This window comes from Trachypithecus francoisi, unplaced genomic scaffold (assembly GCF_009764315.1).
Source record: "Trachypithecus francoisi isolate TF-2019V2 unplaced genomic scaffold, Tfra_2.0 Lachesis_group18, whole genome shotgun sequence".
Classification (NCBI taxonomy): Eukaryota; Metazoa; Chordata; class Mammalia; order Primates; family Cercopithecidae; genus Trachypithecus; species Trachypithecus francoisi.
The window spans coordinates 14930058-14957241 of record NW_022681463.1 but is presented as its reverse complement, the minus strand read 5'-3'; the positions used below and the strand labels follow the sequence as shown (position 1 = coordinate 14957241).

Sequence of the window (27184 nt, the reverse complement as noted above, 5' to 3'; positions counted from 1 at the left end):
GCGAGGCTCAACTCCTGACCTCAAGTGATCCACCCGCCTCGGCCTCCCAAAATGAACTGTACTATTTCTACTTAACGAGGGGAAGGAAGTTCAAAAATCCTGAGACTCCTGCTACCTTACCTACTGTTTTGCAAAAACACTTGTAAATTGAAATATTCTGAATTATTAACTTGTACTTAAGATCAACTTTTTTGGTAAATTAAATTGTTGATATACCTTGGTCTAATAACTTTCATCCCTTTCAGTCCCTCCCTTAGAGTCTTATTTTTTCCAGAACTTGATTTATTGTAATATATGAATGATTTGCATATTGCTGGTTTTATTTCACATTTCTCTGTCTCACCCTGTTTTGGATTCCTTCACATATGGGGGATGTTCCCCCCATAACTAGAAGCATCTGTTTTCTGATGTATACCATCGAATCTGCCTGCTTTTCTGAGCCTTCATCATTCAGACATCATCTCACAGGCATTGCAAATTTAACTTATCCATGAATCTGCTATTTTTCTCTCAACCTGTTTCTTCTCTGCAAATGGCAACTTCTCTCATGTTGCAGAGCCACAACTTTGGGTGATGTGCTCATCTCCCCATTCTTTGTAGTTGTTGTTGTTGTTTTGAGACAGGGTCTCACTCTGTCACCCAGGCTGGAATGCAGTGGTGGGCCCAGGGTTCACTGCAGCCTTGACTTCCAGGGTTCAGCTGATCCTCCCACCTCAACCTCCCTGGTAGCTGGGACTACAGGCACACACCAGCACACCCAGCTAATTTTTTGTATTTATTGTAGAGATGGGATTTTGCCATGTTGCCTAGGCTGGTCTTGAACTCCTGACCTCAAGTGATCCACCTGCCTTGTCTCCCAAAATGTTGCACTTACAGGCATGAGCCACCATCTCCCCATTCTTGCCATCAGTCCCTGCCTGCCTCCTGAATATCCCTCAAGTCCAGCTACTTCTCCCATCTGTATTGTCAGTGTCCTAGCTGTGGACCTCAGCCTTGCCATTTTTCAGCATATCTCTGCAATTGTCCCCTGAGGAATTTTTCAATCTTCCCTCTTGCCCTTCCCCAGTCCCTTTTCCGTATAACAGCCTAAGTGATTCTGGATTGCGTAAATCTAGTTATACCTGCCCTGCTTCCCATTCTAGTTGCTCTGATGGGAATGTGAAATCTGTGCATGGGCTATCACACCCTGAATGCCTTTTGGCCTTTTCCCTGCACTCAGCACCATTCTCTCCTTTGCTCATACTCAGACCATGGTGTTTTCCTTTCATTCCTCTCCACAGGAATACCTGGTGGTAATCATTTGCTTTTTACCACAGTGAAATCTCTCTCTGTCTCTCTCTCTCTCTTTTGTAACCAGAGATAGGGCCTCTCTGTGTTGCCTAGGCTGGAGTGCAGTGGCACTATTATAGCTCACCGCAGCCTTGAACTCCTGGATTCAAGTGATCCCCCTGCCTCTGACTCCTGAGTAGCTGGGACTACAGGTGTGCCACCCTACCCAGCTAATTTTTAAATTTTTTGTAGAGGTAGGGTCTTACTACGTTGTCCAGGCTGGTCACAAACTCCTGGCCTCAAGCAGTCCTCCTGCCTCAGCCTCCCAAAGGGCTGGGATTACAGGTGTGAGCTTAATTCCTCCCTAATGTTACCATAACCTTAGCTACTCATCTTTGGGTCCTTCTCATCTTTCTGTTTTCCTTCCCAGTCAGGAAAATCTGTGTAAGTCTCAAATGCTTTCCTCTTCCTGAAACACCAAAGCTGTCATTTCCTATGCAGGTGAACCTTTCTGGCAAGTAATACTTCTTTTCTTTCTCAAAAGCACTCTAGTTTGTCTCTTTGTGAAACATGATCAAGGGATTAATTTCCCATGTTTTATTTAGCCTGATCTCTTTCAAAGAGCTTTTTATGTTTTTGCCTACCTAATTGTTCTTTCTAAGCATACTAGCATATTGCCTTCAATTGCTCTTCATTTTCATCTATCCAAAAGCAACACCACATTTTTTCAATGATTTCTTAGGTATATTGATGTCATTAGAAATTTCAGATGCCTTCTGCTATGTTTCTCATTAAAAAAAAAAAAAACAAAAAAAAAAACGTACTAAAGCCCTCCGAAACATCAGTTATTGTATATGGACCAAGTAAATCATTACCCACAGGAGAAGCATGAAATAGCTGTGTGTTTCTCATGGGCATGTGCTATAGAAGATCTGCGTGTGTGTGTGTGTGTACATAAAGCGATCTATAAGGTATCTATATGTATGTAGTGAACGATATGATCGATTCTGATATATGTAACTTTTTCTATGGAATATTCATGTATCTAAAGGAATAGGATTAATTTGAATTTGTGAAAGTTCTCTAAATGTTTTGAGGTAGTTTTGATAAATTGAGATTAGCTTTTATAAAATTTAGATATATAGCATCTGTTGAATCAGGAACAGAAATGCTCAGGATTTTCCATATGGTTGTGGATATGGTCTAGTATAAAAGAGATACATAGGAAAATGCCTGGGCAGGTATACATGTTAAGCTGTTACCATTGGCTAGCTTAGAGATGGAAAGTCATATTGAAAAGGTGTGCCCTGCTCACTCAGACACATGCACTAGGGTATAGGATAACCTGCTGTAACAAAGATGTATAAATCCAGTGGGACAAATAAGAGAGACATTTATTTATCTCTCATGTAACTGTCTGGTCCATGCTGCTAGGAGGGCAAGTCAGCCTCATGAAGTCATTCAAAGATACACACACCCATCCTGATGTGCCACTCCATTTGAATTGCTAAAACTGAGTTTCTGCCATGTTGGAAACCCATAATAGGAGAAGAAAGGAAGCCCAAGCAAGCAATTTTAAAATAAGTGAGTGAGTCAGAAGTTGCGTACCTCACTTTAGCTTACCTTCCTTTTTCTAGGAATTAGTTTGTCATGCCTAGCTACAAGCTAGATGGGAAAGTAGAGTCTGCGTCTGGGTGTCTTTTGCTCAGCCAAAACTCTATTACTGTGGAAAAATGAAAAGCAGGTTTTAGGAGAAACTAGCAGTCTGTCACAATAAACGTCTACATCTTAAAAATTGTTTATATATAATTATATATATGTAACTATTGTGATGTATAATGTACTAAACATTAGGTAAACTATTCAGTCTCTCTGGATTACAATTTTCTTTTTTTTTTTTCTGTTTTTTAAAAATTTTTTATTTTTTTCTTTTAGAGGTAAGGTCTTTCTCTGTTGCCCAGACTTGGGTACAGTGGTGCAATCATAGCTTACTATAACCTCGAAGTCCAGGGCTCAAGTGATCCTCCTGCCTCAGCCTCCCAAGTACCTGGGACTGTAGGCGTATGACACCATTCCCAGCTAATTTTCTGTTTTTATTTTTTGTAGAGACAGGGCCTTGCTATGTTGCCCAGGCTGGTCTTGAACTCCTGACCTCAAGTGATCTCTCACCTTGGCCTCCCAAAGTGCTGGAGTTAAAGGTGTGAGCCACTGCACCCAGCACAGTTTTCTCATTTTTAAGGTCCCATTTATCTTTGTAGTTTACTTATTCTATTATTAGTTGCGCAGTTTGCCAAGAGCAGGTACCAGATTGTGTGCTCTCATTTTCCTTCCCATGATATCTAATTGCTGCATGAGTAATAGGTGTAGAATAAATATTGATGGATATACATAGGTTTGCTCAGATTAAAGGGCTAGATAGTAAATGTTTTAGACTTTGTGGGATACAAGGTTTCTGTTACAATTGCTTGACTCTACTGTTAACAACATGAAAACAGCCATATGTAAACAAACCAGGCTGTCTGTGTTCTAGTAAAACTTTATTTACAAAATAGGTAGAAGGCTAGATTTGGCCTTCAGGCCGTATTTTGCCAATCATTGTGTTACAGGAAAGTTACACCTTCCAAATAGATATAGGTATAAACTTAGATTTCAGGAGCTTTTTTTTTTTTTTTTTTGAGATGGAATCTCACTCTGTCACCAGGCTGGAGTACAATGGCGTGGTCTCAGCTCACTACAACCTCTGCCTTCCGGGTTCAAGCGCTTCTCCTGCCTCAGCTTCCCGAGTAATGGGATTACAGGCGCCTGCCACCACACCTGGCTAATTATTGTGTTTTTAAAAGAGACGAGGTTTCACCATATTGGCCAGGCTGGTCTCAAACTGCTGACCTCGTGATCTGCCCTCGGTCTCCCAGAGTGCTGAGATTATAGGTATGAGCCACTGTGCCTGACCAGGAGCTCTATTCTTAACAGAAAACAAAACTGGAAGTTAGGTAGGGTCAGTGCTGAAGCTTAGGATGCAGGAAAACTTATGTCTCATATTTCATTAATTACATTTTGTCTCATGTTCTTTGTTTATTCCCATATAACAGGATAGTAATATTCTTTTTTGAGAGCCTGGCATTGCATTAAGCATTATCTCATTTATACCTGATAACAATTATGCATAATAGGTTCTATTATTGTTATCAGTTTACAAATGAGGAAACTAAAGCTTTGAGAGGTTAACTAACTTACCTCAGGTAAGAGGTAGACCTGGTATTTGAACTTGACTATCTGATTCTTTCCTTACTTTATGGTTATTGTTGCAAAAGTGGGGATTCTGTGCGACTTTAATAGGAAGATCAGAATCATAATTTGTAGGTTTCTAATGCAGCGTAATGGTACAGATTAGAACCATACAAAAGTGGACTAAAGAAATAGGAAGGAATGAACAAACCTCTGTTTACTTTGACTTCAGCTGTCATGCTGCAGTCACTTGCTCTTCTGGTGGAAGCCTGATGTAATTCCTGCCTTCCCTGGATGTGACATGCTTCCGCCCATTTCCTTTCATTCCTGTGTAACATCTTTGTAATCTGGATGGCCAAGATTAGATACCTCATTCTTCATAAAGCCTTCCTGCATCCTAGAGCTCTCCCAACACTATTAGTATCCTCTTGTGGCAGTTACCTATTTTGATTTTACAGTTGACCCTTGAACAACACTGGTTTGAACTATGCAGGTCCATTTATCCTGGATTTTTTTTTCAATAAATATATTCTAAAATTATTTGAAGATTTGTGACAATTTGAAAAAGCTTTCAGACAAACCATATAGCCTAGAAATACCAAAGAAAGAAAAAGAAATGTCATGAATACATAAAATATAGAGAGATACTAGTATGTTTCATCATTTGCTATTATAAAATATACAGAAATCTATTATAAAAGTTAACATTTATCAAAACTGACACAGAGACCATACATGGTGCCATTCAAAGCAGAGAGAAATGTACATAAACAGTAAAGACACAGCATGAAATCATAACCACATTAAGCTTCACTGTAATACATACTGTACTACTGTATAGTTTCAGAGCCACCTACTGTTGCTATTGGAGTGAGCTCAAGTGTTGCGAGTATCTGCTTAAAATACCGTGCGATGCTGATCACCGCCGTATGATCAGTTCTCTCTCCAGTAAATTGCATATGGCAGTAAAAAGTCATCGCTTATGGTTCTGGCGTATTTTTCATCATGTTTAGTGCAAACCATAAACCTTGAATAACACCATGGAATCCATACAAAGTGCTACTAGTAATGCTGGAGGTCCTCCCAAGAAGCAGAGAAAAGTCAAGACATTACAAGAAAAAGTTGAATTACTTGATAATGTTTGGTAGCTTGAGGTCTCCAGATGTAGTTTCCTGTCATTTCAAGATAAATGAATCCCATGTAAGGACCATTGTAAAAGAAAATAAAATGAAATTCATGAAGCACTTGCTGCATCTACACCAGCAGGTTTGAAAATCTTGCACTTTTTGTGAAACACCTTTCATTTCATAATGAAGATGCAGCTTTTATGTGCGTGGAGGATTGCTATAAGAAAGGCATTCCCATAGGCTCGAATATGACTGTCTATGGGAAGAGTGAAGTTTTTATATGGCAACTTGAAGCAAAAGGAAGGTGGAGGGATATGAAGCTGGATAATGTATTGCCAACCAAGAAGGGTTTGATAATTTTAGGAAGAGATTTGGCTTTAAAATGTGAATACAAAATGTGAAGGGGAAGCTGCTTCTGCCAACCAAGAGGCAGCAGATGAGTTCCAAGACACCGTTAAGAAAATCATTGAAGAGAAAGGATATCTGCTGAACAGGTTTTTAATGCAGACACAAGTGCCTTATTCTGGGGGGAAGAAAAGCCACAGGGAACATTTCTTAGTAAGGAAAAGAAGCAAGCATGAGGAGTTAAGACAGTGAGGAATAGGCTAACTCTGTCTGTTGTTCTGTGCAAAGGCAGTCAGGTTTATGATCTGCACTTATCTGTGAGGCTGCTCATCTCCTAGCCTTGAAGGAAAATGATACACACCGGCTGCCAGTCTTCTGGTTGTACAACAAGAAGGCCTGGACCATGAGAACCCTTTTTATGGATTGATTCCATTGATGCTTTGTCCCTAAAGTCCAGAAGTGCCTTGCCAGTAAGAGACTGTCTTCTAAAGTTCTTTTGACATGGACAGTGCCCCTGCCACCCAGAACACATGTTTAACATCGAAGGCGTCGAAGTGGCCTGCTTCTCCCCAAACCCAACAAGTCTAATTCAGCCTCTAGCTCAGGGTATTGTAAGGACCTTTCAGGCTCATTAGCCACAGTGCTATATGGAAAGGATCATTGACACTGGAAAGATTACACCACTGAAGATGCATTGTTGTCATATAAAAAGCTGTGAAAGCCATCAAGCCCAAACTTTTTGCTGGAGAAAACTTTGTCTGGATGTTGTGCATGACTTCACAGGATTTATGAAAGAGGCAACCAAGGAAATCATGAAAGAGATTGTGGATTTGACATGAAAGGTGGAGTGGGGAGGGGGGGGCGGGTGAAGGGTTTTAAGGTGCGGATCTTAGAGGAATCCAAGAGTGAATAGACACTACACCCAAGGAATTAACAGAAAATGACTTGATGCAGATAAATGCTTCCGAATCAGTGCCAGAGGATGAGGAAGAAGACGTAGAAGAAGCAATGCCAGAAAACAGGATCACATCAGAGTGTGGCAGAAGGATTCTGATTATTAAAGACTGCTGTTGACTTATTTTATGACATGGACCCTTCTGTGATACTGGTAGTAAAACTAACACAAACAGTGAAAGAAGGATTGAACTCATATAGAAACATTTTTAGACAAATGAAAAAGCAAAAGCAGAGAAAAATTACAAAGTATTTTCATAAAGTTATGCCGAGTATGCCGCCTCTCCTACCTCCCCTTCCCCTGAGATAGCAAGACCAGCCTCTCCTCTTCCTCCTTCTCCTCAGTCTACTCAAGGTGAAGAGGAGGAGGAAGACTATTACGATGATCCACTTCCACTTGATGAATAGTAAATATATTTTCTCTTATGATTTGCTTCATAACATTTGCTTTATTGCAAGACTACAGTATTTAATATATATAATGTACAAAACGTGTAATTGACTATATTTTCAGCATGGGTTTCAGTCAACAGTATGTTATTAGTGTTTACTTTTTTGGGGGCATCAAAAGTTATATGTGGATTTTTGTATGTGCAGGAGGTCTGCACCCCTAACCCTCATGTTATTCAGTCATCACCTGTAATTTGAAATTGTCATTGTGTACTAGGCTCAATTTTTTTCTACTAGATTACATACCTCTTTAAAAAAATGACTTATTGAGGCATACTTGATATAACAAATTTCTAATATTCAAAGTATTCAATTTTATGAGTTTTGACATACGTATCCACCTGTGAAACCATTACTACAGCCATGGTGTTGAACGCTTCTTTCACCTCCAGGAGCTTCCTTATGGTCTTTGCCATTTACCCTCCCTCTACCCCTTTCCCAGTGTGATCGCACGGTCTGCTTTCTGTCGCTGTAGGCTCATTTGCATGTCCTAAAATTTTGTATTAATGGAATTATACATTATTATGCATTATTTTGGTCTTGCTTTTTTTTTTTTTTTTTTTTTTTTTGAGACGGAGTCTCACTCTGTCGCCCAGGCTGGAGTGCAGTGGCCGGATCTCAGCTCACTGCAAGCTCCGCCTCCCGGGTTTATGCCATTCTCCTGCCTCAGCCTCCCGAGTAGCTGGGACTACAGGCGCCCGCCACCTCGCCCGGCTAGTTTTTTTTTTTGTATTTTTTTAGTAGAGACGGGGTTTCACCGTGTTAGCCAGGATGGTCTCGATCTCCTGACCTCGTGATCCTCCCGTCTCGGCCTCCCAAAGTGCTGGGATTACAGGCTTGAGCCACCGTGCCCGGCCGGTCTTTCTTTTTAAACTCAGCATAATTATTTTTAGATTCATCCTTGTTATTTCATATGTTATTGACTCTTTTTGTGTATATGTGGAATAGAATTCCATTGTATGGACAAACCCACTTTTGTTAATTCATTTGCCTGTTGATGGAGATTTAATTGCTTCTAGGTTTTGATTATAGTAAATAAAGCTGCTATTAACCTTTGTATGTAAGTCTTTGTATAGACATATGTTTTTATTTAACTTGACTTAATACACAGGAGTGAGTTGTCTGAATCAGTGAGTATATGTTTAACTTTTCTAGAAACTACCAAACTGTTCCAAAGTATGTGTATCATTTTATATTGCCACCACAGTGTGACAATTCTCCTTGTTCCATATCCTGACTGGCACTTGCTATTATCTGTCTTTTCACTTTGGCCATGTAAATTGGTATATTGGTGGCAGCTCATTGTATTTCTTTAACAATAATGATGTTGAACAATTTTTCCTATGCTTAGTGGACATGTTGACTGTTTTTTTTTTTACTTGGTTTGTTTTTTGTCTTATAATTGTGTTGTAAGTATTCTTTATATATTTGTAGATACAACTCCCTTGTCCAATGTGTGTCCTGTGGGCCAGAATTGGTGGCTTATGCCTGTAATCCTAGTACTTTGGGAGGCCAAGGTGGATGGATCACTTGAGCCCAGGAGTTTGAGACCAGCCTGGGCAACATAGCAAAAACGTGTCTCTACAAAAAAATATAAAAATTAGCTGGGCGGCCGGGCGCCATGGCTCATGCCTGTAATCCTAGCACTTCAGGAGGCCAAGGCAGGCAGATCACGATGTCAGGAGATAGAGACCAACCTGGCCAACATGGTGAAAACCCGTCTCTAGTAAAAATACAAAAATTAGCTTGGTGTAGTGGCGTGTTCCTGTAATCCCAGCTACTCAGGAGGCTGAGGCAGGAGAATCGCTTGAACCCGGGAGGCAGAGGTTGCAGCGAGTGGAGATTGTGCCATTGCACTCTAGCCTGGCAACAGAGCGAGACTCCATCTCAAACAAAACAAAACAAAACAAAACAAATTAGCTGGGCGTGGTGGCATGCACCTGTGGTCCCAGCTAGTTGGGAGACTGAGACAGGAGGATCCCTGAGCCTGGAAGGTTGAAGCTTCAGTGAGCCAAGATTGCACTACTGCACTCTGACCTAGGCAATAGAGTGAGACCCTGTCTCAAAAAATATTTATATATAGTAATAATAATATATTTAATGTGAATATTTTCTCTCAGGCTATAGTTTGCCATTCTATTTTCTTAATTGCCTCTTTTGGGGAGCAGACTTTAAGTTTGATGATGTACAGTTTGTCAATATTTTTATAGTTCATGGTTTTTGTATACTAAGAATCTGTTGCCTACCTTAAGGTAACAGATTTTTCCTCCATATTTTCTATTATAGTTATTAAAATAGTTTTAAGTTTGTGATTCATTTGGAGTTAATTTTTTGTCTGTGCTGTTAGGTGTTAGGGTTGAGGTTAATTTTTTTTTTTTTTTTGAGATGGTGTCTAGCTCTTTCACTGAGGCTGGAGTGCAGTGGTGCGATCTCGACTCACTGCAACTTCCACCTCCAGGGTTCAAGTGATTCTCCTGCCTCAGCCTCCCAAGTAGCTGGGATTACAGGCACCTGCTACCACACCCAGCTAATTTTTGTGGTTTTAGTAGAGATGGGGTTTCACTGTGTTGGCCAGGCTGGTCTTGAACTCCTTACCTCATGATCTGCCTTACTCGACCTCCCAAAGTGCTGGGATTACAATTGTGAGCTACCGTGCCTGGCTTTTTTTTTTTTGGTCCAAATGCTTAGCTGGTTGTTCTAGTACCGTTTATTGAAACGACATTTATTAGGTTGGTGCAAACATAATTGCTGTTTTTGCATTGCTGAAATTTGCTGTTTGATATTGAAATACATTCTTAAATAGATGTGGTTATGTTATACATCATTTTAATGTACATTTCTTGCTTTTTTGTTTTTGCTAATGACTTACTACTTGCTGTTTATTTTATATTTAGAGTGTGGAAATGATGTTAGACAAAAAGCAAATCTGAGCAGTTTTCTTATTTGAGTTCAAAATGGGACGTAAAGAGCAGAGACAACTGTGCACGTCAGCAACGCATTTGGCCCAGGAACTGCTAATGAACATACAGTGCAGTGATGGTTCAAGAAGTTCTGCGAAGGAGATGAGAACCTTGAAGATGAGGAGCTTAATGGCCAGCCTTCGGAAGTTGATAGCAACCAATTGAGAGCAGTGGTCGAAGCTCATCCTTTTATAACTACATGAGAAGTTGCTGAAGAACTTAGTGTCAACCTTTCTATGGTCATTTGGCATTTGAAGCAAATTGGAAAGATGAAAAAGCTCCACAAGTGGGTGCCTCATGAGCTGACTGAAAATTTAAAAAATCGTCATTTTGAGGTGTAGTCTTTTCCTATTCTACACAACAATGAACCATTTTTTGGATTGTGACGTGTGAGGAAAAGTGGATTTTATATGACAGCCAGTGATCATCAGCTCAATGACTGGACCAAGAGGGAGCTCCAAAGCACTTCCCAAAGTCAAACTTGCACCAAAAGAAGGTCATGGTCACTGTTTGGTGGTCTATTGTTGGTCTGATCCACTATAGCTTTCTGAATCCTGGTGAAACCATTACATCTGAGAAGTATGCTCAGCAAATCTATGAGATACACCCAAAACTGCAATGCCTGCAGCTGGTGTTGGTCAATGGAAAGGGCCCGTGTTTTCTCCATGACAGCACCCAACTGCACATTCCACAACCAATGCTTAAAATTTGAACGAGTTGGGCATGAAGTTTTGCCTCATCCGGCATATTCACCTGACCTCTTACCAACTGACCATGACTTCAAGCATCTCAATAACTTTTTGCAGGGAAAATGCTTCCACAACCAGCAGGATGCAAAAAATGCTCTCCAAGAGTCCGCCAAATCCCAAAGCATGGATTTTTACGCTACAGGAATAAACAAACTTTTTTCTTATTGAGAAAAAGGAGCTGATGTAATGGTTCCTATTTTGATTGATAAAAATGTGTTTCAGCCTAGTTTTGATGATTTAAAATTCATGGCCCCAAACCACAATTACTTTTGCACCACCCTAATATAGCCTGTTGACTTTACTTGGCAATACCAAGCTTCTTAAGTTTATATTTACTGTTTTATTGATACCACAAGTTCAGATATTTTTTGTTGTTAATAGAAGTCAAGGAAATAAGTAATCTTGAATGGTTTCTGCTAGGTCATAGAACAATGATGATAAATTTCTCCACATTATCAGAATTCCATTTTTCACTGATTCATTGTTCTTCAATTTGATATCATTTTACTTTTAGGTGTTACACATAATATTGCGTTACTTCGAGAGGTGATAATCAACTCACGCTTTGTAAAAGGAGACATCAGCACTAAATTTCTCTCTGACGTGTATCCTGATGGCTTCAAAGGTTTGTATGCAGTAAAAATATTTTAGTGTTTTAAAGCTGTTATTTTTATACTTTATTGTAATACATAATTTCATTCCATTTTGAAATTAAGGCCTTTTGGCTTATATTATACTTAATTAGCATTTTTAGAACATGCAAGACTGTTTACATTCGTAATTTTGAGTATTTATGGGTGACTTATGAGTGTGATAATCTGCAGTCTTGTGGAGGGCAGAATTCAACCATATGGAATGTTCTATGAGTCCAGTGTTTTGAAGCAAAACATGTAGATAGATGATGAGCGTACCTTTTTGGTTTCTGAAAATCAAATCAGATTTGTATTTCTCCTGAGGTGAGTATATAAGGAACTCTTCTAAAGTGATTGTTAAAAGATATGTTTATGAAAATAGCACAGAATATTTCCAAAAACCAGATTCTAGTCCTGTTAATGAAAAGCTAGGAAGATGATGATTTTATTCTGAAAAATGAAGTTTTGAATAAAGTAATGAGTGGAATGTGAAATTAACACTGCAAAGTTCTCAGCGAGCATTTCCAGGTAGTAGAAAAATTGCTCATCAAGTGAGAGACAGAGAAAACTCTTTAGTGAGCATTCAAAATATAGTTAACATAAGATATATAGAAACAAGATTTAGATGAGACTTAATAGGAATGTTATTCAGGTGAAAGCCTCTACATACATTTTTAATGAGCTAGTGATGTATGAAGGTTAGATAGTCTGTCCCATATTTCAAGTGTTCCTTATATCCATTAAAGTGTTTTAATGTAAAATGACTCACATTCATGTTAGGAGCTATATATAGATTCAGGTCAAGTTGATGTCGTTGAGTTGTTGAATGCATTTATAAAGCAGTTTTCCACTCAGAATTTACAATACAGAGTTTTCGTAAGACTCAACAGAGATAACTGATTTCAATGTTCTTTTAAAACAGTAGTGTTATAGAGTTTTATCACTAGTATTAAGGCAAATGAAGAATGGCTCTGATTTGGGATCTTAAAACAAAAACTAATGATTTATTAGGTTGTTTTTCCTAAACTTTTGAATTTTTAAAAATACAAAATAAAATACAACCAGGAGAGTCGTTTTATACTTTTGTGATGATTCTTTTAGTATTTGTTGGTTTAATGAGGCTAAGAACCCCTTAGGTTATTGCTTTTCATTTTATCCCTAGCACAAAACGTAATCGATACTAAGTATTTGTTGAATTAATGAAAAAAGAAATCTTACCCATAGTATCGATGAGAAAGGATTACTTTGGATTTTTTTTTTGAGACGAAGTTTTGCTCTTTTGCCCAGGCTGGAGTGCAGTGGCACAGTCGTGGCTTACTGCAACTCCGCCTTCCGGTTTCCAGCGATTCTCCTGATGTAGCCTCCTGAGTAGTTGGGATTACAGTTGCGTGTCACCACACCTGGCTAATTTTTGTATTTTTAGTAGAGACAGGGTTTCACCATGTTGGCCAGGCTTGAACTGGATCTCCTGACCTTGTGATCTGCCCGACTCGGCCTCCCAAAGTGCTGGGATTACAGGCATGAGCCACTGTACCCGGCTGCTACTTTGGATGTTTTAAATCATTTATACATGTATCCAGATAACCAATTCTTTCTATTTTGATACTAACATTTAGTTTCTTGCCCTTCCTAAAATTTTAATTAAAAGTTGTAGATGTTTTGAAGTGGACTTAGGACTTCCATGTTTTTATGTCTGCCTGGCTAATTCAGTGATAGTGATAAGACAGGAAACAGTAGGCAGAAGGAGAAAGCAGGGAAAAACTACAGAGAACCTTTAGAACAAACATATGCGTGTATGGGTATTTATATAGATACACATATACACATTTATATATAAGTCTCTATATATGTGTGTATGGCAAAGTATCCCACAGAAGAAGAAAATGGGGCATTTAAATTTTCTAGTCAGAGTTGGTTACTATGTGCTGGACTTTTAGCAACAATAGAGAATATCCCAAATCCTCTAGACAAGGGATCCCCTTCAAACTCAGAAATGTACTTAAACCTAAATATTGCAGTTTTCTGTGATGCATATAATCTATTACATTTCTTTTTTGGTAAGCAATTGACAGCTTGGACACCATAATTTTGTTTTTTTTGCTTAGACCAGATAGGAACACAATTTAAAAAATTGTCATACATTGCTTTTAGCAATTATTTAGTTGCAGCCTTCATTTTACATGTGAGGAAACTAGAGCTCTGAGATATCCATAAAGCTAAATGACCAATAAGATAATAATGCCAGGAATTGAACCTAGGCTTATTCAACTCCTGTTTGAGTAGTCTTTGAGTTATGCTGAGATTCAAATTCATAAATCACAAATGTTTTCAATCAGGGTTTGCTACTTGTTGTTATATTGCCTGTAAATATTTTAGAAACACACTCCTATATTTGCCATTCTAATGTCTCCCTCTTATTTTATTTTCTCGTTATTTTCATGTCATCTGTTCTTTGAATGGTTACTGTCTCTCATTCTTCTTCAGATTGCTGTATTTCTCATTCTCCATTTTCCCCCCAGATCAGGTCTTAGGTATATTAAACTGTATCATCTTTGACTGTTTGATATATGTGCCCTAGAGACCGCAGGAAGTGGTAACTACAGTTAATCCAGGATCCTCTCCATATGTTTGGGGCCAGGTCATTTTGCCCCTTTGGGGTTCCCCATCTGCTTCCCATCTGTCCAGCTGTCCTAGGCACTATTCATAGGCAAGCACCTATTTTTATGACTGCATTAACATTTTCTATTGTATGTGTTTATTATCCCACATTTGTGTGGATGTAAACTAAGTTTTACTAGAGATTCTTAGAGTTAAACTTTGAAACGATTGCTTCTAAAATTAAAAAATAAGATACATGAGAAATTATTCTTGTCATTTATTTAGATGTGAATGTTGAAAAGCTGTTTGTTTCTCTTGATTCTGAAAAATAAATGGAATATGAGGAAGAAGATATTTTAAGAACTATAATTTCATTTGGCCTATAATGAACATTTTGGGCTTTTTTCTCTGATACTTTCCTATACTTCAACCTCAGGCCTCATCAAAAGAAATTGTCAGATTTATCTCTTTCTTTTAAGAAGTTACAGATCTTCTGGTAAAAATTTCATTCAACACAGAAAGTATATAATTAATTATACTTCTGTTTTTTCCGTTGAATTTAGTCAAGTATGTCTACACTTTTAAAAATACTACTATGATATTTGGACTGAATTCAATCATTAATTCAACAAATAATTGGTGTAGGCTGTAGAAGAAAATCAAAGACGGGTATATTTTACCTGCTCTTAATGAGCTGACATCATGAGAGAAATAGTCATGTAAAGTACCAAGTGTAGTAGAGGACAGGATAAAGTAAGTGCCTGGTAAAGATGTAAGCAAAGTATCTTGATAGAATAGCAAAAACAAAAACAAAAACAAAAAACGAAAACAAAACAAAACAAAAACCACCCAAAACCCAGTTCCATTTGAGGGAATCAAGAATGACTTTAAGGATGAGGTAGCATTTAAACTATTGGAATACCTCTCCACGGACTCTCTCTATGGGAGCTGGGCTGCACTTGTGAGAGCCATGTGTGCACATCTTCATAAGCCAATCCCCTTTGAAGTTGGTGGTTTGAAATCAGCCACGAAGAAAGTATTTACTATAAGGAAATTGGTTGTACCCTGTGGCTTTTCTCCTTCCCACACACCTCAGTTGTTTGTTAAGCATTTACCAGCAAACCACTGCCTGACTCTTTGGCCTGCATATTGAGCAGAGTCCCTGGTGTAAAAAGGAAAAGGATTACTCATCTAGGGAGGAAGACCTAGAAGACTCACTAAGGACAGGTGGTGCTCAGTTTTAGAGCTGCTGTTGTAGGAGGCAGATGACTGTGCTTACTGAAAAATAAGAAGAACACTTAAAAATACTGAATTAGAGGAGAAAGACATAATGAACTAAAAATCTGTGATTTTTCTAAATAAAACAATTCAGCAGTCAATGTGAAAGGTGGGATGGTCACTACTAAGATCCAAATTAGTGATTCAAAGGAATAAATAGAAGTATCTCAAAATATGTAGCAAAAAGGTAAAGAGAATGAAATCATATAGAAAATGATAAGAGATATGGAGGGAAGATCCAAAAGATTTTACACATAAATACATACTAGGAGTTCCATGAAAAGAAAAATGGGAATGAAGGATATATTTAAAGAAATAATAGAGAATGTTTTCTCACTGTTCTTAAGAAAGTGTTAGGTACTCTTGGAAAGAGCCACTGAGATTCAGACAGGATTAATTTAAAAAGTAACTCCACTAGGCATATAAAAAACAAATACTTTTTTTTAAAGCTTCTAGCAGAAAAGAAAGAAGATGCGAGGAATGTACAGTGAGATTATGTTCGTACTCTATAAACTGGAAGTTAGAAATCTTAGAATAGCGTCTGCTACATAGGAAGGAATTTGACTCAAGAGTACTATACCCAGCTAAGATATCGTCATCAATATAAACAAAGTTGTTTTCAGTTAAATAAGGATTCAGAACTATTTTACCATATATATTCCTTTTGAGGAAATTGCTAAAGAAAATACTTTAACCAGTTTTGAGGTAAGATGATAGCTTAAAAATATACACTTTTTTTTGCCCTATCCCCAAATCCACTGACTTGAGTTTTTTAAAGACACAAGCCCACTAGGAAAAAGAAAGGAAATAGCATTTGGTAAAATGAAAAGCTGAAAGATGATTCTTAGCTGACTTAGTAATCTAAGAAAGTTTAATCCTCAGCTGACAATGGAGAAACTGAGAAGTAGCTCATTATCACTGCAGAACCCTTCAGAAGTCTCAATAATTATTAGCTCCAGGTACCGTGGGAAATTCCTAAAGGAGCACTACTGGCCTAAAATCTCTGTAAAATTTCCTCCATATCACTTCCTTCACTCTTCAGAGTAAGGCGACTCTCTCTCCCTCATCCTGGTTAAAGCTTTCAGATTCTTTTCTGCAGAGGATAAAAACCAGGGGGCACCAGGCACAGGAGGACAAAGAATTGAGGGAACATGGACATACTAAATGTGACACTCCCTGCCCCAGCCTTCATTCCTCAGTTGGTTCCCAGGATACTGGCAGACACACAGGTACACACAGACATGGGAGTAGAAGATCCTTGAAAAATCTCACCCCCAGTGATATTACTTAAAGATTCCCCAATAAAATAGTCCAGCCACATTACCCTACAGACAAAGCTGCCAATGGTCGACAAAGCCATAGCCCACAAAGAGAGAACGGGCCTGGCTGTGAATCAGGACCTCTATCCGCATTATATAATACAACACTGTGGCCGGGCGCGGTGGCTCATGCCTGTAATCCCAGCACTTTGGGAGGCCGAGTGGGGTGGATCACCTGAGGTCGGGAATTCGAGACCAGACTGACTAACCTGGAGAAACCCCGTCTCTACTAAAAATACAAAATTAGCCGGGCATGGTGGCACGTGCATGTAATCCCAGCTATTCGGGAGGTTGAGGCAGGAGAATCGCTTGAACCCAGGAGGTAAAGGTTGTGGTGAGCCGAGATTGCGCCACTGCACCCCAGCCTGGGCAACAAGAGCAAAACTCTGTCTCAAAAAACAAAAACAAACACACAGAAAAACCAGAAAACACTACATTTAATGGGAACCAATGCATAGCTGTTAAAATAAATGGTAGACCTAAAGCCACTTGGGAAATACGCAGGTCAGGCTTCTTGAAAACTGCATCATGCCAATGAGGGTGGCCAGTGGCATCAGGGCCATAGTGGCATGTCACAAAGCTTGCGGGTGCTGCTACATGGTTTTGAACTCCAGTAATTAGTGGCTTAATGAACAAGGAGAGGAGATAATAAACATACAGGGGTTGGGACTTGTACTTGAAATTATCTCCCCAGAAGTTTAAGAAGGTAATAGTTGTGAGGAGGAAGTTTTTCTCCTTTCAGTCACAAATACTCATAGAGCCTGTTGGATCAAAGGTTGTGCTCTAGGCTCTGGGAATACAGAGGTAAAATTGTCAAAAAGCCTAAGGCTTTTAAAACCAAGAGCTGCAGCTTTTTCCAGACATGTCTTCACTGAAGAGCCCACTGTGCCCAGCCTCGTTGACAGCGCCGTAGAGGCTCTAAGCTTGAATGCTGTGAACGTTCCAAGGCTGAGTTTAAGAAAGCCTTAGAACTCCATCTAGACCTGTAACAAGTACAAGTGACTTGCTCCTCTGAAGAGTGCTTGAGGCTGCATGTGTCCCGCATGTGAGGCTGGAGCTCTCAGTCCTTCTGCCTTCTCAACACCTGTACTCCACACGTACCCAGCAGCATCCTCTCAGTCTTCTCCGTCAGGTTTGGGGGAGAGGGGAAACCAAGTGTCGGATTACAGCAGTCTTGGTTTATGTTCACACTCGCTGAAAGGGGTAGGAAGAATTGGAGAGCTTTTTAAATACATACTGTGCCCCCAAGTTGCAGGTGCGTAGGATTCTTCAGTAAACAGAAAAAGGAGCTGCCCTCATGGGACTTACATTCCAGCAGGTTAGCAGGCAGCATGCATTCCCAGCTCCCCTCGTGGCAGCCAGGCAGGGTTTACAGATTAGAAGCTACTCAGAAAAGGGAATGAGGTACATTCGCCTTAGCTTACTAGCCCAGAATGCAGTGTCAGTGTGTCTGACTCAACACCAAACTGGTCCACCACCCCCAGAGGGCAAACAGTGGAGACCATGCAAAGGGAGCTCAAGGTCAGAGCCAGGGAAGACATGCCTTACTTAGTATCAGGCTGCAGGGGAGCTTGCAGAGATCGAGGCCACTCTGGCCCATGATCAGGAGTAGCATTATGCTAGAATCGTTATAAGAATAGGTCAGTTATGATCAGACTTCTTATACAGAGCCTGTTGGAACTGAGTCTCTGTTTTGAAGTGGAATAGCAATAAAATGCTTGAAGTTGATGTACATCATATCAGTTTGCCCAGGAGATGTGATGAATGATGGTCCATTTTATTTGGGAGACCGCTCTTGATATTGCCTGGATCTGGGCACTAATAGTTGGTTAGACCAGAGGAAATACTGATTGAGCATCTTGCAGTGAATGGGTTCCCCTAATGCACTGCCTCTTCCCTTGCTGATGGTATATACTGTGCATATGTGTCTAAAGAACTGACTTGTAAAGGACTTTGATTGTGAACCACCATGAGAAATACATTTTACATCCTGCCATAGTATACACGCATATAAACACACACAACATTGTCATGTAAAATACCGTGTTTAAAGTGCTCTGATAATTTGTCTTGCTGTACATGACACATTAAGCTGGCTTCATGAACTACTAAACAGTTTCTTTACACAGTTCGATCATATCAGTCCAGAACAGTTGTATTCAAAGTGAGATCTGCTGACTGGTAGCATCAGCATCACCCTGGAGCTTGTTAGAAATGCAGATTATTACCCCTTGCCCTCATACCTTTTACCAGTCAGTCCGCTGGTGAAGCACACACAGCACCTTTAATCCAGGTGATTCTGATGTTTGGTGAAGTTTGAGAAGCACTGGTTCTTTTTACACTCCAGAGAGCTTTTGTGATTATATGTATTGATATTTACCACATTATAAATTAAAACTGAGGAGCTTGAAAATATCTACTCATTTGTTCTGGAAGTCATCGTAATAAATCCATTCCGTGTTGACATGAGAGCAGTGATGTCATCACATCACACAATGTGTGTCCCTTGGATCTGGGAACCTCTGCGGTATACTCTTGAGAAAACTAGAGTTAAAAAAGCAAATACATTTTAGTAGTTGTATGAAAATCGTTTGACCTTGGAAGGGCTCCTGGGGGCTCCCAGTTGTTGGCAGGTCACGCTATGAGAACTGTTCTTCTCATCTATGTGTTTTGACAAGACTGAGACCAAATTTTTGTAATACTTCTCATATAGAATAATTATGTAATCATATGGAATGTTTTCATCACTGCTTAGGTGTCTGGGGAAAATGAGGAACTTTCCAATGCCCATAAGCGTATGGTTTATTAGGCCGTCGTGAGGATCTAGTATTGAATTCCCAGAACCAGTTGGTAGATCCCGTATTTGTATTATGTTTTATGTAATGTCTAGGTTTGTCTCAAAGAGGGTGGCTTACCTGTGCTCTCCTTGCCCTTCAGGGAGCAGATAGATTACTTCCCTGTGGAAAATTGTGCTGTAGATATTGAACGCATTTGTATCTTAATTTTGAATGTTTTTAGTCTTATTTGTATTTTGAGTGATTTTTAGACATAATGTTTAAATTACTTCATTTCTTCCAAATAAGTTTAGGCAACTAGTTTTTTTTTTCTTTTTTTGAATCGTACATTTGTTTCTTGGTATCTGTGGGTGATTGGTTCTAGGACCCTTTCAGATACAGAAATCCACAGAAGCTCAAGTCCCTGGTGTTGTATTTACATATAACCTACACATGTCCTCCCTGTACTTTAAATCGTCTCTAGATTACGTATAATGCTTATACAATGTAAATGCTACACAAATCATCATTATACTGCATTGCTTTGGGAAAAATGACAAGAAAAAAAGCCTGTACATGTTCAATACAGGCAACAATACATTTTTTTTTCCTCAAATATATTCAACCTGCAGTTGTTTGAATCCATGGAGGGTTGACTGTAAAAGTAGCACCTTATGGCTGACGAGCCAGCATTCAAGTTGCTCATACTGTCCTATTTAATACTCTACTACCTGTATGTAGTACTGTGGTAAATAGTTTTAAATTTGTGATGAGGTTACAGAGCTGTCAAGGGACGTTTTAACCTGTAGACCGTGGAGTATTAGAATCCTACCTTGACTCACAACCTGCTTGAAGAATTATGCAAATTCTTCAATCAGTCACTCACCCCAGGCCTTCGCGGCCTGCCGACTATTCCAGGTCCAGCTGTTTAGTGGTAGGAAGATAGTATGAGTGAGAGGAGGAGAGAGATTGGTTGTTTGATTGGGATTCATGCAGAGAGGCAGAAGAATCACGGTGTGATATTCTTTGGATCTTCGCACTAGAAAGCATTGCCTTGTCTGTGTCCTTGACCAGCCGCTCTCCTTTTCTCCAGGGACTGGGGCGTCTTGCACGCTATCCTCACTTTCCTCAGCAGGGAAGCTGGGCTGGGAAGGTACAGAGAGAAGCAGATGTGAGGAGCTTATGCTTTTCCTGGAGATCTCTGTGTGGAATTTTTTTTTTAAATTGTTTTTGTTCTGTGCATCTGTTTAATATATTCTTTCCCAAATTAAACTTCTTTTCCAATATAAACTTCCCGTGGGCAGGATTTTGTTGTCTTATTTGAATGGTCTTGCTCCCTCAACGTCCGCACACCCCAGTGCCTAGTACAATCCGAGCTGCATAATAGATGCCCTATAAAATACTTGTTTGAATGACTAGTAATTCTATAGGAGAGAAGCACAGATGTTAACATATATGATTGACTGATTGATTGGTTGATTGATTTCCCTCAGGACACATGCTAACCAAGAGCGAGAAGAACCAGTTATTGGCAATAGCATCGTCATTGTTTGTGGCTTTCCAGTTAAGAGCACAACATTTTCAAGAAAATTCAAGGTATGGTAATCATTTAAAACAGAATAAATGAGCAGAACAATATTGATAATCCAGTCTACATAGGAAATAACTAATAAAAGACGTGGCTGATCTCAGTTCTAGAGATCTTATGGGTCTTTGGAGAAGTATAATAAAGTCACACTGTATAGATATGATATTGCTTACATTTTGTTTAAACAAGTTTTTTAAGTTCAGAAAGGATAAAAGGATCTTGGCCCTTTTAATTTGAACCTAAGAAGATATTCTGAAATCTGATGGGAAATCCATTCGAGTAGTTAGTGTTTTATGATTTCTGTTTTATTTATTTATCTTGAAAAACGTTTGGAGAAGTATATTAAAAGTAGAAATGAATCTGGGCAGTTAAAAAAATATATATCAGAGGCCGGGCGCCGTGGCTCAAGCCTGTAATCCCAGCACTTTGGGAGGCCGAGACGGGCGGATCACGAGGTCAGGAGATCGAGACCATCCTGGCTGACACGGTGAAACCTCGTCTCTACTAAAAAAAAAAAATACAAAAACTAGCCGGGCGAGGTGGCGGGCGCCTGTAGTCCCAGCTACTCGGGAGGCTGAGGCAGGAGAATGGCGTAAATCCGGGAGGCGGAGCTTGCAGTGAGCTGAGATCCGGCCACTGCACTCCAGCCCGGGAGACAGAGCGAGACTCTGCCTCAAAAAAAAAAAAAAAAAAAAAAAAATATATATATATCTATATCAGAAACTAGTGAAGACACAAGAAGGAATTAACACCAGGTTGAGTTAGTCATTTGTGAGGCGCAAGTGTGCCTTTTAGCTTCCTAGTGACCCAGGTAAAAGGGGAACATGCTTTATATCAGGATAAATAGAAAGAAAACCTCAATGTCATTGGTGCTTCTAGAGAGAGGATTATTTATTATGAATGTGTGTTTACTTGCTGGAACAATCCTTTTAAAGGAATCATGCTGTTAATAAATTGTTACTTCAATTTCTTTTCCTTTTTACTTTTTCACAAGAGGAAGAACAAAGATTAAAAAAAGTAAAAAAAAAAGATGGAAGGTGACCAACTAGCTTTGAAAAGCACAAATCAGAAACTGAAATTACCCCTGAAGAATTAGGCAGAGGAGAAACTAAATTGGATTTAGGCTGTATCTTAGTGGCTAATGCGGTTTTATTCCAAAAATCTCAGTGTAGTTGGTACTCTTCACTTGTTCTCTTTACCTAGAAAGAATAGGAAGCTTACGGTGCATCTTTGTAAAAGTTGTGATTTGGTAGCTACCAGGGAGAGATGAAGGGATATAGAATATCAGTAAATGAATGACTGGACGGAGGAGGAAAATCGTCAATAGAACCATGAATCTGCTTGTGCATCTGTTTAATATCTTCTTTCGCAAATTAAACTTCTTTCCCAATATAAACTTCCCACGAGCAGGATTTTGTTGTCTTATTTGAATGGTCTTGCTCCCCCAATGTCCGCACACCCCAGTGCTTGTTGTTTGGTTGTTTTTTCTCCCTGTAGTTGTGCTGTCTAGTATGGGAGGCACTAGCCATGTATGGCAATTAAGATTAAAGTAAATGGAAGAACCCTTTTCAAACTCACCTGAAATGTGGCTACATTTCAGCTGTTCCGTAGCCACACGTGCTTAGCAGCAACTGCTCAACTCAGAGAGCCTTTCCACCATGGCAGGTGTATTTCCATCAAGTTCTGTTGGACAGCGTTTATCTGGAGGGATGTGTGTGTAGCAGAGAATGTTGCTTTTGTTTTAAAACCTGAATGCCATATTTCTTATTATTCTTTTGATAAATGCAGTATTCATATCCTAATTACCTTTAGATGTTATTTGGACCTTGATTATTTCAGAAGTTCTGAGTGTAGCTAAATATGACTGGTTTGATTTTTAAGAAATGTATGCAAGTTATTTTCAGAGAGTGCTGCCTTACTGTGTGGAAGAATCTGAAAAGGGCTTAAAAAGATGGAGAATAAAAATTACCTGTAATCCCATAATTATTCAATAATTACTTTTAATGTTTTGGTAGAATCCCTTCAAAGTATATGTATATGTTTATATGTGTGTGTATATATGTATTTTTATATACGTACATGTAGCATTTATACTTTGCATAGAGTCATCCTGGGAATATGGTTTGAATTACTTGTGCAAGATAAACAGCAGTATATTAATCACCCATGCACTCATCTAGCTTCAACAACCGTAAAAAACTACCTTCCTTGTTTCATCTTTCCCTCTACCCACTCCACACTTTCCCCATTTGTTAAATTTTTAAGGTAAAATGTACAAACACACATATATACACTTCTTACCTGTACAGTTTTTGTTTTTATTTTTTGAAACAGAGTCTTGCTCTCTTGCCCAGGCTGGAGTGCAGTGGTGCAATCTCGGCTCACTGCAGCCTTCATCTCCCGGGTTCAAGCGATTCTCCTGCCTCAGCCTCCCGAGTAGTTGGGACTACAGGCATACACCACCACATCTGGCTAATTTTTTTTGTATTTTTAGTAGAGATGGGGTTTTACCATGTTGTATGGGCTAGTCTCAAACTCCTGGGCTCATGTAATCCAGTTTGCCAGGCTTGGCCTCCCAAAGTGCTGGGATTACAGACCTGAGCTAGGTGAAACCTCGTCTCTACTATAAGTACAAAAATTAGCCAGGCGTGGTGGTGAGTGCCCGTAATCCCAGCTACTAGGGAGCCTGAGGGAGGAGAATTGCTTGAACCCAGGAGGCGGAGGTTGCAGTGAGCCAAGAACGTGCCACTGCACTCCAGCCTGGGCAACAAAAGCGTGACTCCGTCTTAAACAAACAAACAAAAATAAGCTAAACAATCTAATAAAAAACGGGCAGTAGGTTTGACATAGACTTTTTATCAGAGAAGATAAATGAATGGCATGTAAGTTCATGATAAAATGCTCAGCATCATCAGTTAGTGGAGAAACAAAATCACATATTTATATCACTGCACACCCACTAGAATAATATGCATCAAGTAATGAGTAGATAAATAAAAAGTGGCATATCCATACCATGAGCTTATTCAGCAGTAACAAAGAATAAACAGCTACATTCACTAATGTGTGTAAATCTCAGAAATAACATGTGAAGAGACAGAAATTAGATAAAGAAGACTACGTCATATATGACTTCGTTTATTTGAAATTTCTAGGAAAGGCAAAAGTATAAAGAACAAAAGAAAGATCAGTGGCGGTCTGGGTATGGGAGCAAGATTGACTGCACATGAGTTTTATTGTTCTAAAACTGGATTGTGGTGATGGATGTACAACTATATAAATGTATTACAATCTCATTTGATCTTAGCCAAAAGGCCGAGAAGTGATATAAATGTATTACAATCTCATCAGACTGTACAATTAAAATGTATAGATGTTATTGGCCAGGTGCAGTGGCTCACACCTGTAGTCCCAACTTTGGGAGGTCAAGGCGGGCTGATCGCATGAGACCAGGAGTTCGAGACCAACCTGGCCAACATGGCGAAACCCTGTCTGTACTGAAAATACAAAAATTAGCCAGGCGTGGTGGTGCATGCCTATAGTCCCAGCTACTCGGGAGGCTGAGGCAAGAGAATTGCTTGAGCCTGGGAGGCATAGGTTGCAGTGAGCTGAGATCACGCCACTGCACTCCAGCCCAGGTAACAGAGTGAGACCCTGTCTCGAAGTAATAAAAAGTAAAATGTATAGATGTTATACATGTAAATTATATCTTAATGCAACTTAAAAAAAAACTGTACATGTAGGTACCAACAAAGGGCTTGAAAGAGGTGGGGAGTATTATGAGAAGTGTTAAGATGATGGAAGATATGTGTAAAAATAAATTGTATTTGAAACTTGAGTAGAAACAGATACTAAGGAGTCAGGTTACTGACATGGAAGACTTGGTGGATGGTGGTAATGACAACAGTGCAAGAGAAGCTTTGAAAGGAAAATATGAGAAGTTCCATTTAGGGAGTTGAGTTTGAGATCCTTGACAACCATAATTGTAGCTCCTAAGGACTTAGCAATATGATATATCCCTATCCCTTTGACTGTTTCTTCTTTAATAATAATATATATGCCCCTTTGAGCCCATTAGGAAATGCTTGGGGCATGCTTTTGTACTCATTAATTCAATGATTTTTTTCGTAATAATCAAATGCACACAGTTTTAGACTTCAACTGTGTTCCTTAAAGTGTACTCCATAGAGCACTAGTTTGGGGGAGGTATTAAAAGGCATTACTTAAGAAAATGTTTCTGTGTTTAAATAAACGCGGAAAATCCCTTGTTAAGTTGGAAACCTCTTAGAGACTGTCATACAGGCACACCTCATTTCATTGTCCTTTGCTTTATTGCACTTTTCAGATATTGCATTTTTTACAGATTGAAGGTTTATGGCAAGCCTGCATTGAGCAAGTCTTTTTGTGCTGTTTTTCCAACAGCATGTATTCACTGTCTCTTTGGCACATTTTGGTAATTTTCATAACATTTCAGACTTCGTCATTATTATCATATCTGTTTTGGTGATCTGGGATTAGTGATCTTTGATGTTCCAATTGTAATTGTTTTGGGGTGCCACAAACCATGCACATGTAAGATGGTGAACTTAATTGACAAATGTGTGTGTTCTGATTCACTGACCCAGCCATTCCCAGTGTCTCTCACTCTCCTTGGGTCTCCCTATTCCCTGAGATACAGTAATATTGAAGTTAGGCTAATTAATAACAAAGCAGTGGCCTTTAAGTGTTCAAGTGAAAGGAATAAGTAGCACATCTTTCACTGTAAATCAAAAGGTAGAAATGATTAAGCTTAGTGAGGAAGGCATGTTGAAACCCGAGGCAGGCTAGGCCTCTTGTGCCAAATGGTTAGCCAAGTTGCGAATACAAAGGAAAAGTTATTGAAGGAAATTAAAAGTGCTATTCCAGTGAACACATAAATGATAAGAAAGTGAAACAGCCTTATTGCTGATATGGAGAAGGTTTTATAGGTCTGGACAGAAGATCAGACCAGCCACAAAATTAACTTAAGTGAAAGCCTAATCTAGAGCAAGGCCCTAACTCTCTTCAATTCTGTGAAGGCTGAGAGAGGTGAGGAAGCTGCAGAAGAATAGCTTAAAGCTATCAGAGTGTGGTTCATGAAATTTAAGGAAAGAAGCTGTCTCCATAACATAAAAGTGGAGGGGAAGCTGCAAGTGCTGATGTAGAAGCTGCAGTAATTTATCTAGAAGATCTTACTAGGATCATCGATGAAGGTGGCTACACTGAACAGCAGATTTTCAACATAGATAAGACAGCCGTCTATTGAGAGAAGATGCCATCTTGGACTTTCATAGCTAGAGAGGAAAAGTCAATTCCTGGCTTCAGAGCTGCAAAGGACTGATGGTAGGGGCTAATGCAACTGATGACTTGAAGTAGAAGCCAGTGCACATTTACCATTCCATAATCCCTAGGGTCTTTAAGAATTATACTAACTCTGCTCTGCCTGTGCTCTAGAAATGGAACAACAAAGCCTGGATGACAAAATGTGCACTTACAGCATTATTTACTGATTATTTTGACCCCACTGTTGAGACCTACTCTCAAAACAAAAAATGTTTTTTTTCGAATGATTGCTGCTCATTGACAGTGTACCTGGTCACCCAAGAGCTCTGATGGAGAGGCACAAGGAGATTAATGTTGTTTTCACGCCTGCTAACACAACGTCCATTCTGTAGCTCATGGATCAGGGAGTCATTTTGATTTTCAAGTCTTATTATTTAAGAAATACATTTCACAAGGCGATAGCTGCCATAAATAGTGATTCCTCTGATGGATCTGGACAAAGCAAATTGAAAACTTTCTGGGAAGGATTCACCATTCTAGATCCCCTTAAGAACACTTGTGCTTCAATGGGCAAAATAAAAGATCAACATTAACAGGAGTTTGGAAGAACTGGCT

The 27184-nt window shown here is 39.3% G+C and overlaps 1 protein-coding gene across 3 annotated transcripts in view; it reads left to right on the top strand.

Annotated features, from left to right (window-relative positions):
* The window catches only part of PCCA (propionyl-CoA carboxylase subunit alpha), a 457788-nt gene that overhangs the window by 239534 nt on the left and 191070 nt on the right, over positions 1-27184 (top strand). For all 3 annotated transcript variants that reach the window (XM_033177344.1, XM_033177343.1, XM_033177345.1), the window contains exons 17-18: positions 11594-11704; positions 21174-21276. In XM_033177344.1, the coding sequence (XP_033033235.1) occupies positions 11594-11704; positions 21174-21276 (214 nt within the window). The remainder of the gene's footprint in view (positions 1-11593; positions 11705-21173; positions 21277-27184) is intronic.